Raw genomic sequence first — 15,608 nt, forward strand, 5'->3', positions numbered from 1 at the left:
GCTGTAGGCAGGGAAATAGCTCATTTGTTAAAGTGTTTGCTGTGCATGCATGAGCACCTCTGGACATTACCAATGGACAAAACCTGATTTCTAGGTTAACCTGTGTGTATTCTTAACCCTTCTTTTAAGAGAGCAAGGTAATAAGGATACCCTAGTCTTCCCTGGGTGTCCCTTCTTTCTAGGGACCTACCTAACCTAGGCTTTTCCTTCCAGGGAAACACATCCTAGAGAGGAAGTGGTCGGCTGAAAGGTACCAGCGTCTCCTTTTATCTGTCCTGGGCTGGCCCATCCCAGTTCCCGGGCTGGGAGACACCCTGGGCGGAGCTTTGCTCACCGGAAGCACGCAGCGTGTGGGAGGAGAGCTCCCCACTTGTGTTTGTGCTAACAGCTCAGTTCTGCGGCGTCGGATTCCGGCGGGAGAGCCGGCAGCCGGAGTCTCACATGATGTCACAGACAGTGACACAAGCTGGGTGTCTCATTCCGACACAGCGCCCAAGCTGCACAATGTCATACCCGGGACATCCAGCATGCTGCATTGATGGCTCTAACGCTGGTCCACCTCCATCTGGGCTCTGTGCCCATTACCCGCGTGTTCGGAGTTTGGGGTCGGGCCGGGCCGAGAAGGGGGCCGGTGGGCGAGCCCCGAAAGCGGGTTGGCGAGCGGGTGATGTTATGGGCAGCGGTGGGTGGGTCACCAGGAGGTGAGGCGCCGCTAGGCGAGTTCAGCGAGAGTTCAGCCGCATTGCATTAGGCAAATGAAGCCAGGGCTGGGTGGGGGGTGTGTTTTTAGGGGGAGGACACCGGGACCACCCTACCTCCCGCTGCAGCGTCGCCGGGCCAAGAATTGACCAAAAGTACTAGGGAGGCTGGGGGCCGGAGCTGGGATGGGGAGGATTCTCTCCACTCTTCCCTCTTGCCTCCTGGTGCACACCGCTCTCCATACCCAAGCCTGGCTCTGTCCTCGGCGCATTTCCCGCCTCTGCTCCCACTCCGAAGCTCCCCCACTTGCGGTCCACATGCTACCTTCTAGACTTCGCTTCCTTGCATCTCGTTCTATGCAGCCGGACCCGCAGGGAAAGGGTTAAGCCAGGGGCGGCGCCTGGCCAGGGCGGGGCGGAGGCGAGGGGCTGGGATCCCCGAGAGGGGGCGCGCGGGCTTGGGGCGGGGGGCGGCGCGCACACCGGCGACCGAGCAAGTGGCCCGCCGCCGGGCCGGCGGAGGCGGGGCCGCACGGGGTTCCCCCACCCGTACCCGGAATCTAAGCGGCGGAGAAGCCAGGGAGCTCTGGCCAGCAGAAGGAAGTGCTCGGTGACCCCCGTCTCCGCCCCGATCCCGCCCCAGGCCAGCGGACTTGGGGAACCGCTGGACTCTGCCTGGGACACCGGAGCCTCCAGTTCTCGAGTCGCCGGGCGTTCCCTTCGAGAGAGCGCCGAGGGACCTCCTCCCAACCCGCGCAACTTCCCGCTTTTCACCTGGGACCGGCGGAGCGACCTACAGACTTAGGCGCGGGCAATTCTGGGCAGGGCGCCCCGCCGAGGGGCCGCCCGTCGGGGCGAAGGGACTTGTCCCTTTGCCCCCCAGCCGCTTTGCGTGGATGGCGCCTCCGGCTGAGTGACGCGAGTCGCGTGCAGGACTTTACCTCCTGGACCTCTGGCCTTCGTGGGGCAAGATGTACGAGAGTGTGGAAGTCGGGGGACTCGCCCCCGCCCCTAACCCCTTCCTAGTGGTGGACTTTTATAACCAGAACCGGGCCTGTTTGCTCCCAGAGAAGGGGCTCCCTGCTCCGGGTCCCTACTCCACCCCGCTCCGGACTCCGCTTTGGAATGGCTCAAACCACTGTACGTACCGGCCTCCACTGTGCTACCTACCGTAGGAGCTGGGGTGGGGGTGGCGGTGGAGACCTCTCTATCCCTTACTTTCCGTTGTCTTGCTGTAACTCGGTTGTCCTAGCTGGACAGTTGCCCTCCACCCAGTGACCCTGGCGCGCTACCATGGTAGGGCTCAGTAACTTTGAGCGTTCCTCCTCCCAGAGACATGAAATTCCAGCCTCTGGTCCCCCATTTACATCTTGGTTAGGATCCACAGCCTGCTGGAGGGTGGGGTAAAGGTCCTGGCTGTGGGCTTGTCCGTTCCGAAGAGGAGGGGCCACCTCCCCAGACCCCACCCCTCACCCCTGCCAAAGCCTAGGGAGACCTCTCTCCCGCGTGCGCGCAGCTACTGCTGCCCCAGCCTCTGCTCTTGACTCACTGTTGTGGGTGGTAGGGGACTGCTCCCAGTCTTTGGTGTTGATCGTGGGATGTGGGTGTGGCAGAAAGAGTTCACCAGACAGTTGCTGTCCCTGGCCACCCTTTACACTGTGAGAGGCAACTAGTCCATCTTGGGGGCAGGTCTGGCCCCAGATAACTGGCTGGCCTGGTGCACTTTCATGCTGGCAACGGGGAAGCTGGTGTGAAGAATCATCCTAATTTTCATCCTGGTTGCTTTCTAGGGGATGTTTGGTTTTTAAGGTGCGAGCGGGAGTGGGGGGGTCTCTAGCAATGAGAATACATCTCCACTCATGGGGCCTTTTGTTAACCCTGTCTGGGGAAATAGGGCCAGGCTTTGTGATGTGAACCCTGATGTCCTGGCTGCCCTCTCCACTCCGGTTCATTTGGGATCTGGCTCTGTTGTGAGGGAGGGTTGTGTTCACACCCAGGACCTGTGCGCATGCCCCAGGGTGCACACCTGGGCATGCTTATGCCCAGCTGTGAGGTAGTGTCATTAGATGGTAGGGGACTAGTGCTCGGGTGTTGTTAGGTGGCTCAGGTTTCATCTCCCACTCTGCTGTGGGATGGGTTCTTCCCAGGGGGGGGTTCTCCTACCTTCCCATACCTGCTGCCGCCCTTCTGCGTGCCAGGGATCAAAGATCACTGGGTCTCTTAAGGCCTGCCACAGGTTTTCTCAGCCTGTGGGTCGTGACCCCACGGAGGAGGGTTAAATGGCCCTTTCACAGGGGTCACAGATATCACTTATGATTCATACCAGTAGCAAAATTACAATTATGAAGTAGCAAAGAAAATAATTTTATGGTTGGGGTCACCACAACACGAGGAACTGTATCAGAGGTTGGGAATTGGGAAGGTTGAGAACCACTGGCCTCAACATCAGAAATGCTGGAGTAGAAAAGGGTTTGCCCACCCACAACCCTTCTTGCATCAGAAGAGAGACCAGAGTTAGTGACAGCCCACCCCTGCCCTTCAGACACCTCTTCCTTGAGCCTTTCCTATTGTCCTGCCCCTGACCTTTGCCTCCAAGGCAGAATCAGCTGTTAGGTTTTAGACTAGGAGGGGTGGGTGATCGATCCTTGGCTTTGGAGAAAAGAGGTGAGGTGAACTAGCTTCTTGACTCTTCCCATTATCCCAGCCCTGAGAAGGAGCCACCCCTGGGGGCAATAATTGGACTGAGCTCCAGGCTCCCCTCGCTCTTCTCCATTGCACTTGGGGAAGGTAGGATCTCAGCCCCTGGGGCCTCTTTCCCCAAGCCCTCTAAGACAGCTGAGCTCTTCTTGGCCCAGAATTTAAGGGACGAAGCTAGTAGAGAACTGAGGAGACGGCCCATTCGGGGGACCTCGATGTCCCCTCCTTTCGCCAACCACTGGCCATGGGGAAGCGGGGACCTGTCTGCACACACAACCTGCTGTGGGAGGACAGTTGTGGCCTGCCTCGAGCTTTGTTGTGTGCTCGCCAGCTTTCACTCCTCATGTTGAGTTGCTTGGGGTACTTGGTAAGGACCTGGAGTGAGGGTGACCACTGGAGCCTGTGCCACCACCTTGGAAAGAGCCTTTTGGTGTGTAGAGACTGGTGCCTCTAGATGTCTTGGAGAATACTCCCCCCTGGCCCGCACCAACGGAGGGGAGGGAGGAGAGCAAGTTGACTGTGGGTGGAGACCTTCCCTGGGCTTTGCTTCCCTCCCACAGCCCCCATTTCATACACTAGAGGACAAGGGGGCACACAGGATGTGGCTCCCATCTGTCCCCCACCAGTCTCCGCAGCTCACGCCTCCACCCGCTTCCAGACGTCCAAGAATGTTAAGCACGTGGATGCCCATAGTGTTGGGGGTGGGTGGGAGAGATGCTTATCGTCCACTGACCGCTTAAGTTCGAGCTTTGCTTTGAGCTTTCTGACTCTGCTGCACCCAGAGCCACCCTCACTCACCCTTTCCCCATGGGGAGAAAAGGCAATGCAGAGGGCTCCACGCCCCCTCCCCATCTCTCCCTAGGGGCTGCGAAAGGAGCTGCAGAGAGGGCGCCAGCTGGATTGGGAGGGGAGCCGCTGGCCAGGGGCCCAGCTGATTTCCTGCTGATCTCCTTCAGGAAACTGGCCCCTTGCGCGAGCCTGCGAACCGCTCTGGGGCGTGGGGACCCGCGCCGTGTGCGCCTGCCCAGGAGGGGAGGGGGGAGGGGCACCCTGGCAGCGGCGGCGCGAGAAGGGACGCCGGGCTTCCTGGGCCGCTTCCAGCACTTGCCTGCTCCCTGGAACTTTGAGCTGAGGTCTGGTCCTTCTCCAGCCCCAGCCTTTCTGCAGGAAGTGGAGAGATTTGTGGGCTGGGGCCTCGAGGGAGAGAGGCTGGGAGGGGGGAGGCCAGGGTAGTCCCTCCCCCCACACCTGCTTATGCTGCACTGGAACTGTCCTAACTCAGCAGAGCTTGAGGAGACCCACACTTCTGGCTTGGTCTTGACACTGGCCTCCCTAGGCTTCTGGCTGGAGGCCTGGGGAGGTGGGGGACCCGGACCTTGGGATTTGAACTTCGTAGAGCGGGAAACCTCAGAGGTTGAATTACTTGGGTGACAGGTAACCCAACAGCCAGCTGCTGGGGGTGGTTTGAGAAGAGGCCTTACCCAGCCCCCACCCCCTCCTAGGGTCATGTCTGCCATCTTGCCAAAAAAACAGTTTTAAAAAGCACAAATCTTTAATCTCCGTGAACAACTCTCTGGACTTTGCCTTAACTCCAGATTGTCTGAGCCTTTGCCACTCTGCTCTGTCCTTGGCCTTTAGCTCTTCATCTCTCTCCTGTGCCATGCTTCCCCCCTCCCCGGCCCTGAACCCCAAATCTCCTGTCCTCCTTCCCCTCCAATTTGGAGGGGCGTCCAGGGCAAAGGGTGGGTTGGAGGGAGGGGAGGTCAGTGCCTTCTTCCTGTGCTGCTTGGAATGCTCACAGGATTGGGAGGCCAGCCCCCCTTGACACCCCCCCAAGTCTGGATTGTCTATTGTTACTGCTTTTACGTCTTGGAAAAAGTTAGCACGACAAAGGGTTCCTTTGTCGCTAGCCCCTTGCCTCTTGGCCTCACCCAGGCCCCCCATCCCCACCCCCCAGCAGCTGTCCTCAGGCCTCCCTGACTGTTTGATTTGCTTGTCGGGCCTCCCGAGAAGGAAGTGGGGTGAAAAGCTAGGGCAGGGCAGTTCTGTTTAAGCAGGAGGAGCAGATTGCACAGGTGAGTGTGCACCTCATGGGGTGTGGGTGGAAGTCCTTTTCCTACAGGATGGTCTCTGGTTAGGGAAGGGGGCGCGAGTTTCAGTGGTGCTGATTGGCCAGGCTGATGGCCAGATCCAAATAGGAGCCAGGAAGAGCTGCCAAGGCCATTGGCATAGTCCCCTGGTGTGTTTGCAGGTAATGAGGGAGAGCCATAGTATGCAGCCAGGCTCCACCGTCCCCAAGTGTCCTAACCTGCCTGGGCTTTCCAGCCACAGGAGTCATCCACAACATGACATAAGCTGTTAGATGCTTGGGCACAGCAACTGTGTACATCGCCGTGCAGGGTAGGGGGTGGGGCTGGGGCTGGGCGAGACTCGTGGAAGTGGATTCTCATCCATCCTTGATTGCAGAAATGGGTATGACAAAGGAGGGTGCTGGAGGACCCTCTGGGAATCTGGGATAGTCTCTGCTATAGTTATCTGTCATGGTGTATCCCCAGTGACCCAGGCTCTGCGCATAGCCAACCCTCATCCAAGTAGCCATGTTCTGTCTGGGGCCGTGGGCATAGAGCCAGGTACAGAGCTTTTGCTTGGGTGGACTGCCCCTGTGGGCTAGGTCACCCTTCCTGGCTGCCCTCTTGGAGCTGAATAACAGCGGAGGGGGTAGTAACCCGGACATAGTATTAGGCCAGACAGACAGAGCATTGATGGGAACAGACCCCTTTTGTCATACTGCCTCCCTACAGACATGGGGCATCCAAAGTGATGGACTTCCAGGGGCCATGGGGGATTCTTCTCCTCACTGTCTCTGGGAGCTCCCCTGTCTGTCTCAGCGTGTGTGTGTGTGTGTGTGTGTGTGTGTGTGTGTGTGTGTGTGTGTGTATTCCACCTGCTTTGCCTCTGCATCTAATTCTTCCTGTGTGTGTGCTGCCTTGGATCCCACCTTAGCCAGGAGATTGTTTGGGTGGGGGAGGGGCTCCGGCTGCTGTCAGAGGGGGTGGAGGAGGGAGCGGAAGCAGAAGGGGCCAGGGAGTGGCCGCCTTTGAATATCCTGTTGACCCCAGTTTCCTCTGCTTCCAGCCTATATCCTTCCCTCCCTTTTCATTAAGCCTTAACTCCTGAACTTGGGGGAGCCTGGGCTAGGGTGCTGTTTTTATTAGGGCTTTGAAATCAAGCTCACTCCAATTGTGTGTGTGTGTGTGTGTGTGTGTGCGCGTGCGCGCGCGCACGCGATCACACACAAATCTGGAATTGAAGATGGGGTACCGGAGCCCTGGCGTCTGGATATTTAGCTATCAGCCTCCTTCCCCTGGCTGGCTGGCAAGAACCAAGTTTTCAGAGACCATCACTGTCCAGGCTTTGAATCTTGCCCTCAGTGTCGAGGCCAGGATTACTTTGTGCAGAGCGGTGCTGAGGGTGGTAACCTGGGTTCTCTCCTTCTTTTCTTCTAGCTATTGAGACCCAGAGCAGCAGTTCGGAAGAGATAGTGCCCAGCCCCCCCTCGCCCCCGCCTCTGCCCCGCATCTACAAGCCTTGCTTTGTGTGTCAGGACAAGTCATCGGGCTACCACTATGGGGTCAGCGCCTGTGAGGGCTGCAAGGTGAGTGGAGGACGTTGTGGAGGATTGTCTTGTGTAGATAAACAGCCCCCACACTATGGTGTCCTCGGTGTGCAGATTCAAAGGGTATTGCCAAAGTTCTTCAGTAACTGTGGAGGGAGGGCATCTACAGCAGGGCCTCCTCCATAAATGAGCAGTGTCCCCTCAAGTCCTGCCATGCTCTCCTTGTCTCTATCCCCTGGCTGACGGTATACACTGGCCCTGCCACTGTTGCCCAGGTTGCCATGGTGAGCTGGCTGCTGCTTGGCTCTTGGCTGGGGACCCAGGAGGTCTGCCCCCAGTGGCCTTGCCGGAAGCTTTCCATGGCATCCTTGCAGGGGACAGCTAGTAGCAGGCACCCTGCCTTGGCTCCCCTTCAGGTGTCCAGGCTGTGGGCTCCCTAGTGGCCAGTGGGTACCCTGCCACCTTAGTCATGCTAGTCTCTAGGCACACCAGTGGCCGGACCTTCCTGGCCGCTCTGATCCGTGCATCTTCGCTGCCTAATAGCAGGACCTCTGCTCCAGCTTCTTCTTTCAAAAATAAGAGCCTAGGATCTCTGTGCCTTCAGTACTTGGGGCTTTTGGCCCTGGAACTTCAGCTTAGAGCAGCCACCCCCAGGGAGATCAAGGTCAGGGGCAGTGTAGGACCATATGGATGTGCTGATCCTATCTGGTTTGTCCCGCCTTATTGCTGCCTGGTCACTGTTTCTGTGCTAACTTAGCTTGTGTTGCAGAACCCTGGACAGCCTGGTTTTTCTGTGACTGTCCCCTGTGCATGTCTAGTTGGTGAATGGCTTGTGACTTGAGTACACACTGTCCTTTCTCGGCCTCATGAGTGTGAATGGCTGCACAGTCCCTTCTCTTCTGGCTGTCTTCAGAATTGGTATTTTGAGACAGGGTCTGTCTATTATGTAGCTCCGGCTGTCCTGGAACTCTCCATGTAGGCCAAGCTGGCCCCAAACTCTCCAAGATCACCTGCTTCGGGCTCCCAATGCTAGGGTTGAAGGTGTGCGCCATGCCCGCTCCTCTTGCTTTCTTTTTCTTGCTGTGTCCTGAGTCCAGGCTGTGAGTCCCAGACACCTCTTCTCCATCTCCAGCCTTGTGAGTCCTCCAGACTCAGCCCTGAGTCCTTTTCTTTCAAAGAGAAGAGTCAAGTGTTGAGATGGAGGTTGGGGAAGATTCCGGGCCAGCCTGTGGGATAGACAGAGCTGGGTCCTTTCAGGAGAGTCACCTTCCTCAGTTTCTGCCTTCTTAGGTAGGCCATGGCAAAGGCTTGGGGTAGCAGAAGCTGGGCTGCTCCCACAGTGGGTGTGGATAACCTATCTCCTTTCCCTCTGTACCCAGGGCTTCTTCCGACGCAGCATCCAAAAGAACATGGTCTATACGTGTCACCGGGACAAGAACTGCGTCATCAACAAGGTGACCCGGAACCGCTGCCAGTACTGCCGCCTTCAGAAATGCTTCGAAGTGGGCATGTCCAAAGAGTGTGAGTGTCACAGGGCCAGGGGCCAAGCCCCGCCCAAGGTGGGGCCTGTAGTGCTTCTGAAGGCCGGGGGTGGGGGTGCTGTATGCCTGCATGCACATGTGGGAACATGTGTGCTGTGGCAGGCAGGCACAGTTAAGGATGCTTTGTAGATAACTACACGAACCTGTCTGTGAGACAGGAGGCCTCGGTCCGTGCGTTGTTTAGTGTTTGAGCACGGAACCCCGCTGGCAGGTCTGGCTGTGTTCTGTGCTTGCATGGGTCCCTACCCCCAGGACAGCTTTCTCCTAGGCTTTGCTTGACTTTGGGGTGTGGCTCAGTAGCATACCCCAGTCCCTTGTGTATCTACCTTAGGGGAGGGGCCTCAACTCCAGAGGGTGTGAAGTTTGTATGTATGTGATGGGAGGGAGGCTGCCCTAGGACCCCTGAAGCCATTGTCTGGATAGGCCTGGAACTCAGAGTTGGAAGAGAATCGGGCTTCTCAGATCCAGGAGGAACAGGGGTTTCCAGTTTGGGCCCAGCTGACGCCCCGATGGAGGAAGGGACAGAGGGAGGGCTGGACGGGGAGAGACCCTCTTGTGTTGAATCATGGGTGTTGCCGTGGTGACCAGTGATTGATGATGTCAGAGATAAATGACGCTGACAGACGCCTCCTTGTCTGCGTGGCCGTTGCCATGGAGCCTGAGCCTTGGGGGATGAGGTGGGGGAGGGGGCCACAGGACCCCCTCCAGTCCTTTGTGGGGAGGGGTGCAGGGAAAGATGGTTCTGACTAATACACCAAGAGCCCCTGCCAGGACTAGGGGGCTGGATTTCCTGCTGCCTCCTGTCATCAAAGACTGGGAGTGCTGGTCCTGTGCTCAGGAAGTGGTGACTGTCCTCTGCAGAGTCTGTGACAACTTGGGACAAGCAAGACTGAGACCTTTTGCTAAAAGGCTGTCACTTCCTTCTCCCTTTGGTCCACCTTCCTTCTTTTCACTGCAGAAGGACAGGACGAGGGTGGGGACCCCTTCTCTTCCCACCAACAACCCCCCTTTCTCTCCCTCCTTCCCCTCTCGCTGGCTGCTCTGTGCCCCGGAGCTGAGCAGCTGCCATTTCAATAGAATTAAAGCTTCCGAATGATAAACGTCTTGTCACAGCTGCAATTTTCTCTTCCCAAATTATCCCCCCACTCTGCCTCTCCCTCTCCCTTCTCTCCCCTGCACTTTATTGAATTTGCAGAATCGACATGAGTGATCTCCAAATTATGCCAGCTCCCCCCCCAACCCCCATCCCCTCCCTGGACCCCCACCCCCACCCTTCCTTCCTCCCGCGTCAGCAGCCGCCACTGAGGCCTGTGAGTGATTGTGTGTCTGGGGTAATCGGCTGGTAACGACCCCATCGCTTCTTTAAAACCGAGTGGTGTGTGCGGCTCAGCGCCCCTGGTGATTTGTCAGCTCCCCAGCTAATGGGCCAAGAGATTCTTCCACAGGGGCCCCCATTCTATGCTCGGGGAGCCCTATTCCCTGCTTGCCCAGGGAGCCGCTTTGAGGCAGTCTCAGGGATCCCCGGGGAGATTGCTGCCAAGAGAGCTGGGACACTAAGGATTCCTGGCAGGCACAGAGCAGGGGCTCAGTTTTTATGGCTGCCAGTCTGGGCGTATGTTCTTAGAGTGTGGGCTGGAGTAGATGTGTGACAGAGTGCTACATTCTGGCCAAGGGCATTGTGTGCACTCGTGGCCACAGCTGCAGTCATGGGCCTGGAATGGGATTTAAGATGAGTCAGGTAGACATGGAGGGCGAGTGTGGCGCGTGCGTGTGTGTGTGTGTGTGTGTGTGTGTGTGTGTGTGAGTGAGTGTGAGTGTGTGCGTGTGTGAGTGTCTTGTCTGTGTGTGTATGTTTGTGTCTGTCTTGGTTGGTGGACAGCATGAGCTGGGCCTGGCCCTGAGCTGCAGTAGTCACTGTCTAACCCACCCGTGTCCCCCACAGCGGTCCGAAACGATCGAAACAAAAAGAAGAAAGAAGCACCCAAGCCCGAGTGCTCAGAGAGTTACACGTTGACGCCGGAGGTTGGGGAGCTTATCGAGAAGGTGCGCAAAGCGCACCAGGAGACCTTCCCGGCCCTCTGCCAGCTGGGCAAGTACACTACGGTATGCTGGCCAGTGAGGCCCCCGCTGCCACCCTTCACCTTTCTCCTAGCAGCTGTCCGGAAGCAAAGGCTGGGTGGAGGGTGGGCAGTGGACAGGCTGAATGAGGAAGGGACAGGTGCTGTCCGTAGCTGAGGTCCTTACTCTTCTGGCCTCTCCCAGAACAACAGCTCAGAACAGCGCGTCTCTCTGGACATTGACCTCTGGGACAAGTTCAGTGAACTCTCCACCAAGTGCATCATTAAGACCGTGGAGTTCGCCAAACAGCTTCCCGGCTTCACCACCCTCACCATTGCCGACCAGATCACCCTCCTCAAGGCTGCCTGCTTGGATATCCTGGTGAGAGTCTGCCCCTGACCTTAGGCCATGTTCCTGTCCTTGTAGGATCTAGTCTAGGCCAAACAGCCACTTTGCTAAAGCTTTCCCAGAATCCAAATGCCCACCGCTTGCATGGCCACACTCCTCCTCTCCGGCGTCTACCTGTCCACCGCCTCCTAGCGCTCAGGTGTCTTCTGGTTCACTTGCTCACCATGCATCCTCTCAGCTCATACCCTGCCTGTCTATTTAGCTCATGGAAAGATTTACCTAGGCCCCTCTGAGCTGGGTGTCAAGAGCCTGGAGGTGGTCACACGCCTTCCTCTCTCCCAGCGGAGGAGGCCAAGGGTGGTTACTGCTGGCTGGAAGTGGGGTGTGGGGTGAAAGCTGTCCTGCCCCCTCCCTGTAAGAGCATGTGACTACTGGGGCCTTGGAGAGGCTCAGCTCTAACACTTGGTAGAGGGCATCGTGAGCAGATGCTGTTTGCCAGGAGCGAGAAGCAGAAAGGATTGCTTCTGGGACACACGGTCGAGTTGGGAGTGCCATAGCGCTTGGTGGCCTGACTTGTGAGTGCAATGCCAGAAGTAGTGAGAACTGCCCAAGCCAAGGCTAGGAGGAGGCTGCCCGGTTACCCCTGCCAAGGGCTCAGTCCATCCCTTCCTTCAGACACATCCTGGGTGAAGGGCTGGGGAGGTGCCATGTGCCTGTCCCCAGTGCACAGATAGATGTGGGAGGCACCTTTGGGAGCAGACTGTTCAGGCCGATTGAGATGGTCCTGAGGACATATCAGCCTTGTTTCTTGCTGGCTGGAAACTCCTTTCCTTCCAGATTTCTCTATTAGGAGGCGGCTACATGGCCTAGATCTTGTGCCCAGCGCCATGGCAATGGACACATGTATCTGTTTAAATTTAATTACAGTTAGACTCAGTTCAGTCCCTTAGTTGCATTAGCCACATCTCAAGTGCTCAGTAGCCACATGGGGCCAGTGGCTACTGCGCTGGATGGTGCAGACAGAGCCTTTCCATCATTGGAAGAAATTGTCAGCCAGCCAGCCATGCTCTGGCTGTTTGCCAGGGAGGCCTCTGGGGATGCTGGAGCTGGTGTGCCAGGAGGTGGGGGGTCGCTACAGTCTCTGAACCTGTACATCCTCTGCACCCAGATTCTGCGAATCTGCACGCGGTACACGCCTGAACAAGACACAATGACCTTCTCAGACGGGCTGACCCTCAACCGGACGCAGATGCACAACGCTGGCTTTGGCCCCCTCACTGACTTAGTCTTTGCCTTCGCCAACCAGCTGCTGCCCCTGGAGATGGACGATGCAGAGACAGGATTGCTCAGTGCCATCTGCCTCATCTGTGGAGGTGTGTGAGGTGCAGGCGGCTCTCAGGAGGTGTTCTGGGACCTGGAGGGGCAGGTGTGTCCTCTGGGCACACAAGGCAGCAAACACTCTTCTGTAGGGTCAAGAATGAGATCCAGATAATGTTGGTTGTTATTTCATTGTGGTACTTTTGCCATGTTACTGCTATAGTCATGTTACAGTAGTGATGGCTGGGAGTGGAGAGCTGCTGGGAATTCCCTGCCTTGTATGAGGAGAGCTGTCGGTGTTCCACCAACACAGCTGCTGTGGAGAGCTTCGAGCAACCCACACCCCGCTAATTTCTAAGAGTTTAAAGCCTTAGTGCTGAGAGGCTACCTTGTGGCCTGGTGTGTGGGAATAGCCTTATGCCCTCTGTGGCTTGGGCAGACCTGCCCCCTTGTGGCCAAATATGGGGATGCAGCTGTATGCCTGGTTGGTGGACTTGGCTGGGTGTGAGGATGGAGGGGGCTCCTGCTCAGGGGCAGTTTTGTGCTCAGACCGCCAGGACCTGGAGCAGCCAGACAAGGTGGACATGCTGCAGGAGCCGCTGCTGGAGGCACTGAAGGTCTACGTCCGGAAACGGAGGCCCAGTCGTCCCCACATGTTCCCCAAGATGCTGATGAAGATCACGGATCTTCGGAGCATCAGCGCCAAGGGTGAGTCTCCTTCGAGCGGAGTGAGAGAGGGAGAGCCACTCAGGACTGGTTTGGGACCTGCTACCCACAGCCAAGCTGGCATCTCAGGTCTTGGTATCTACATGTGTCTTCCTCATGTGATCCCGGCTTGTCCCCATCTGCGTCGAGGCTGTCTGTGGCTCTTGCTGTCACTTTTCCGTGGTAGTTCAAGGCATTCCTCTGTAACAGATCATGTGGGTGTAGACTTTCAGCGACCGCTTGGCGGCTCTGCTAGCTTTGAACCTGTTTCCTGGGAGGAAGCGGGGACGGTGGTGGGGTTTGGCAGCGTCTGCTGGATAATCCATGACTTGATGCGCAGGGGACACTCAGGGCCAAACCTGACAAGCTTTCCGAGTGCTTTACCCAACTGCCACACTGTAGGCTCAAGAGAGCTGGCTTGTGTCAAGTAAGGGAGCCCTGAGTGCAGTATGTGGCGGACGCCCTTATGCGTGCGGCACTGGCCCCTCACCCTTGTGACCCTCCTTTCTGGGCGAGTCTCTCACCGCCTCCTCCTTCCCCACAGGAGCCGAGCGAGTGATCACCCTGAAGATGGAGATTCCTGGCTCCATGCCACCACTTATCCAGGAAATGCTGGAGAACTCTGAGGGCTTGGACACTCTAAGCGGACAGTCGGGGGGTGGAACAAGAGATGGGGGTGGCCTGGCGCCCCCTCCCGGTAGCTGTAGTCCCAGCCTCAGCCCCAGTTCCCACAGAAGCAGCCCTGCCACCCAGTCCCCATGACCCACATGGACAGCCTTCACCCCTGGCCTGGCTTGCTCTGCCTTCCTGCTGGCCATGTGACCCATCGGCCCTGCCCCGCCTCATCCTCCCAGACAGAACTGGGAGCCTTCTGCGGGGACAGGAGGGAGGAGGCGGTGACTCTGGACCCAAGATGGACTGCCTTCTTCAGGCAGCCTGGGCTGGCATCAGGCCAAGCCTTGAGCCATGTGAGGACCTGGGCCTGAGCCCCTACGCACCTTGCCTCGTCTTCATCACCAGCAAATGCCGGGACCTGGCTCCCTGTCCTCCGAACTCAAGCCATCGCTCCCCAGTTGGGGAACCTCCCCTCTGCTTCAGATGGTGACAGGGGGGGGTGTCCAGGGTGGGGGAGACCCCCTGTACATATCCTGCATACCAACCCCCAGATATTAATTCTCGCTGGTTTTGTTTTTATTTTAATTTTTTTCGTTTTGATTTTTTTTAATAAGAATTTTCATTTTAAGCACATTTGTACTGAAGGAATTTGTGCTGTGTATTGGGGGAGCTGGATCTGGAGCTGAAGGGATGGGTCCTGGGGATGGGCAGAGGGCGCTGAAGGGTTCCCCTCTTTGTCCCAATGGATGCTCCCCACCCCCCCCAGCCTGTCCTCCTCAGTTTTCTCTAATACTGTGAAATACTAACTTTTCAAGGCCACCGCCTTCTCCTCCCTTGTGCAGGAAGCAGCTTCCCTTTTCCTCTCTGCCCAGCCACTGAGCGTGGGCGTCTTGGGCAGCTACCCTGGGAGGAGGGATCCTGGCTTTTGGCTCCTGACTCTGCCTACCAAGAAGTAGGGGAAGGGTAAAGCTCGGGCCCCTTGGATGGGTCTAGTGTTACTCATCACTCCCCATCAGAGCTCACTTCATCCAAGCCCCAGCCCCACTGTGAAGGGGCTGGCTAAGGGGTCCAAGTTACCCCTGCCCCCAGCCTCATAGCCACCAGCACCCCATGGGGCCCTCCAACACACAACAACACACACACACACACACACACACACACACACGTACTTGGCCTGAGTTCCTTCATTTCCCTGGCCTATCCCCAACTCCTTTCTGCCTCTCACCTGTGCCCCCTCCTTGCCCCGCAGGACGGGACTCCAGGGGGTCCCCTCTTTCCCCTATACCCCTGGGCTGGGGGAGCAGGCCTAACCCTGCCCTCCTGCCTGGGTGGGGTCTAACCCTGGAGCCCACTGGTGTACCTGTTACTGCTGGGTTTCCACTGAGATCTACTGGAGAAAGAATAAAGTTCTATTTATTCTACAATGCCTCTGCCTCTCTGCCTCTACCCTCTCCTCTCCCTATCTGGGCAGGGGACTCGAGATGGGGGGCTTTCTGCAGGCTCTGGGCCTCAATGGCTAAGCACAAGCGCTAAGTGCCAAGGGCTTGGCTGGTGCCTTAAGTTGCCCTGTGTCAGGATCCAGGTCTCAGAACCCCAATCTGGCAGTGACCTCAAACTGGGCCCCGGGGAGGATCTCGTCGACAACAGAATCAGACTGGGAAGGGGGAGCAGGAGGAGAAATGGCTCTTCTCACAGTCTGAGAAAGGAAGCCGGCCCTTGGCTTCAGATCCCCTAGACAGGGATGCTACCCAATGACAGACCAGTTGTTACGAACTTGATGTCCTGGAGCTGGGTTCCTGGTGTCCTGACAACAGGGAAGTCTGTGTGAGCCAGTAAGGACTGCCCTGCCCACTTTGAGGCCCTGATAGGCAGTAGCAGTGCAGAGCTTGGAATGTGAGCTTTCCATTCTTTCTGCTGCATATCTCAGCTGAGAGGCCAGTGTCCTTGCCCAGGGTCACAGGGTGGCAGGTGGGGAGGAGGGTCCTGCACTCAGAGTTCCTGCTCAACCCGAGG

The 15,608-nt window shown here is 57.4% G+C and overlaps 1 protein-coding gene across 4 annotated transcripts in view; it reads left to right on the plus strand.

The window, feature by feature from the left end:
- Window positions 1-15,019, plus strand: part of Rara (retinoic acid receptor alpha) — a 44,141-nt gene extending 29,122 nt beyond the window's left edge. For 3 of the 4 annotated variants that reach the window (XM_051176044.1, XM_051176036.1, XM_051176054.1), the window contains exons 3-9: window positions 6,902-7,050; window positions 8,391-8,532; window positions 10,495-10,655; window positions 10,815-10,991; window positions 12,127-12,331; window positions 12,825-12,983; window positions 13,525-15,019. In XM_051176044.1, coding sequence (XP_051032001.1) covers window positions 6,902-7,050; window positions 8,391-8,532; window positions 10,495-10,655; window positions 10,815-10,991; window positions 12,127-12,331; window positions 12,825-12,983; window positions 13,525-13,742 — 1,211 coding nt within the window. In that variant the 3' untranslated portion in view covers window positions 13,743-15,019. Of the gene's footprint in view, window positions 1-1,180; window positions 1,839-6,901; window positions 7,051-8,390; window positions 8,533-10,494; window positions 10,656-10,814; window positions 10,992-12,126; window positions 12,332-12,824; window positions 12,984-13,524 lie in introns of those variants that run through there. The other variant, XM_051176063.1, reaches the window with a different exon arrangement.
- The last annotated feature ends 589 nt before the right edge of the window (window positions 15,020-15,608 follow it).

Source organism: Phodopus roborovskii, unplaced genomic scaffold (genome assembly GCF_943737965.1).
Source record: "Phodopus roborovskii unplaced genomic scaffold, PHOROB, whole genome shotgun sequence".
Taxonomy (NCBI): Eukaryota; Metazoa; Chordata; class Mammalia; order Rodentia; family Cricetidae; genus Phodopus; species Phodopus roborovskii.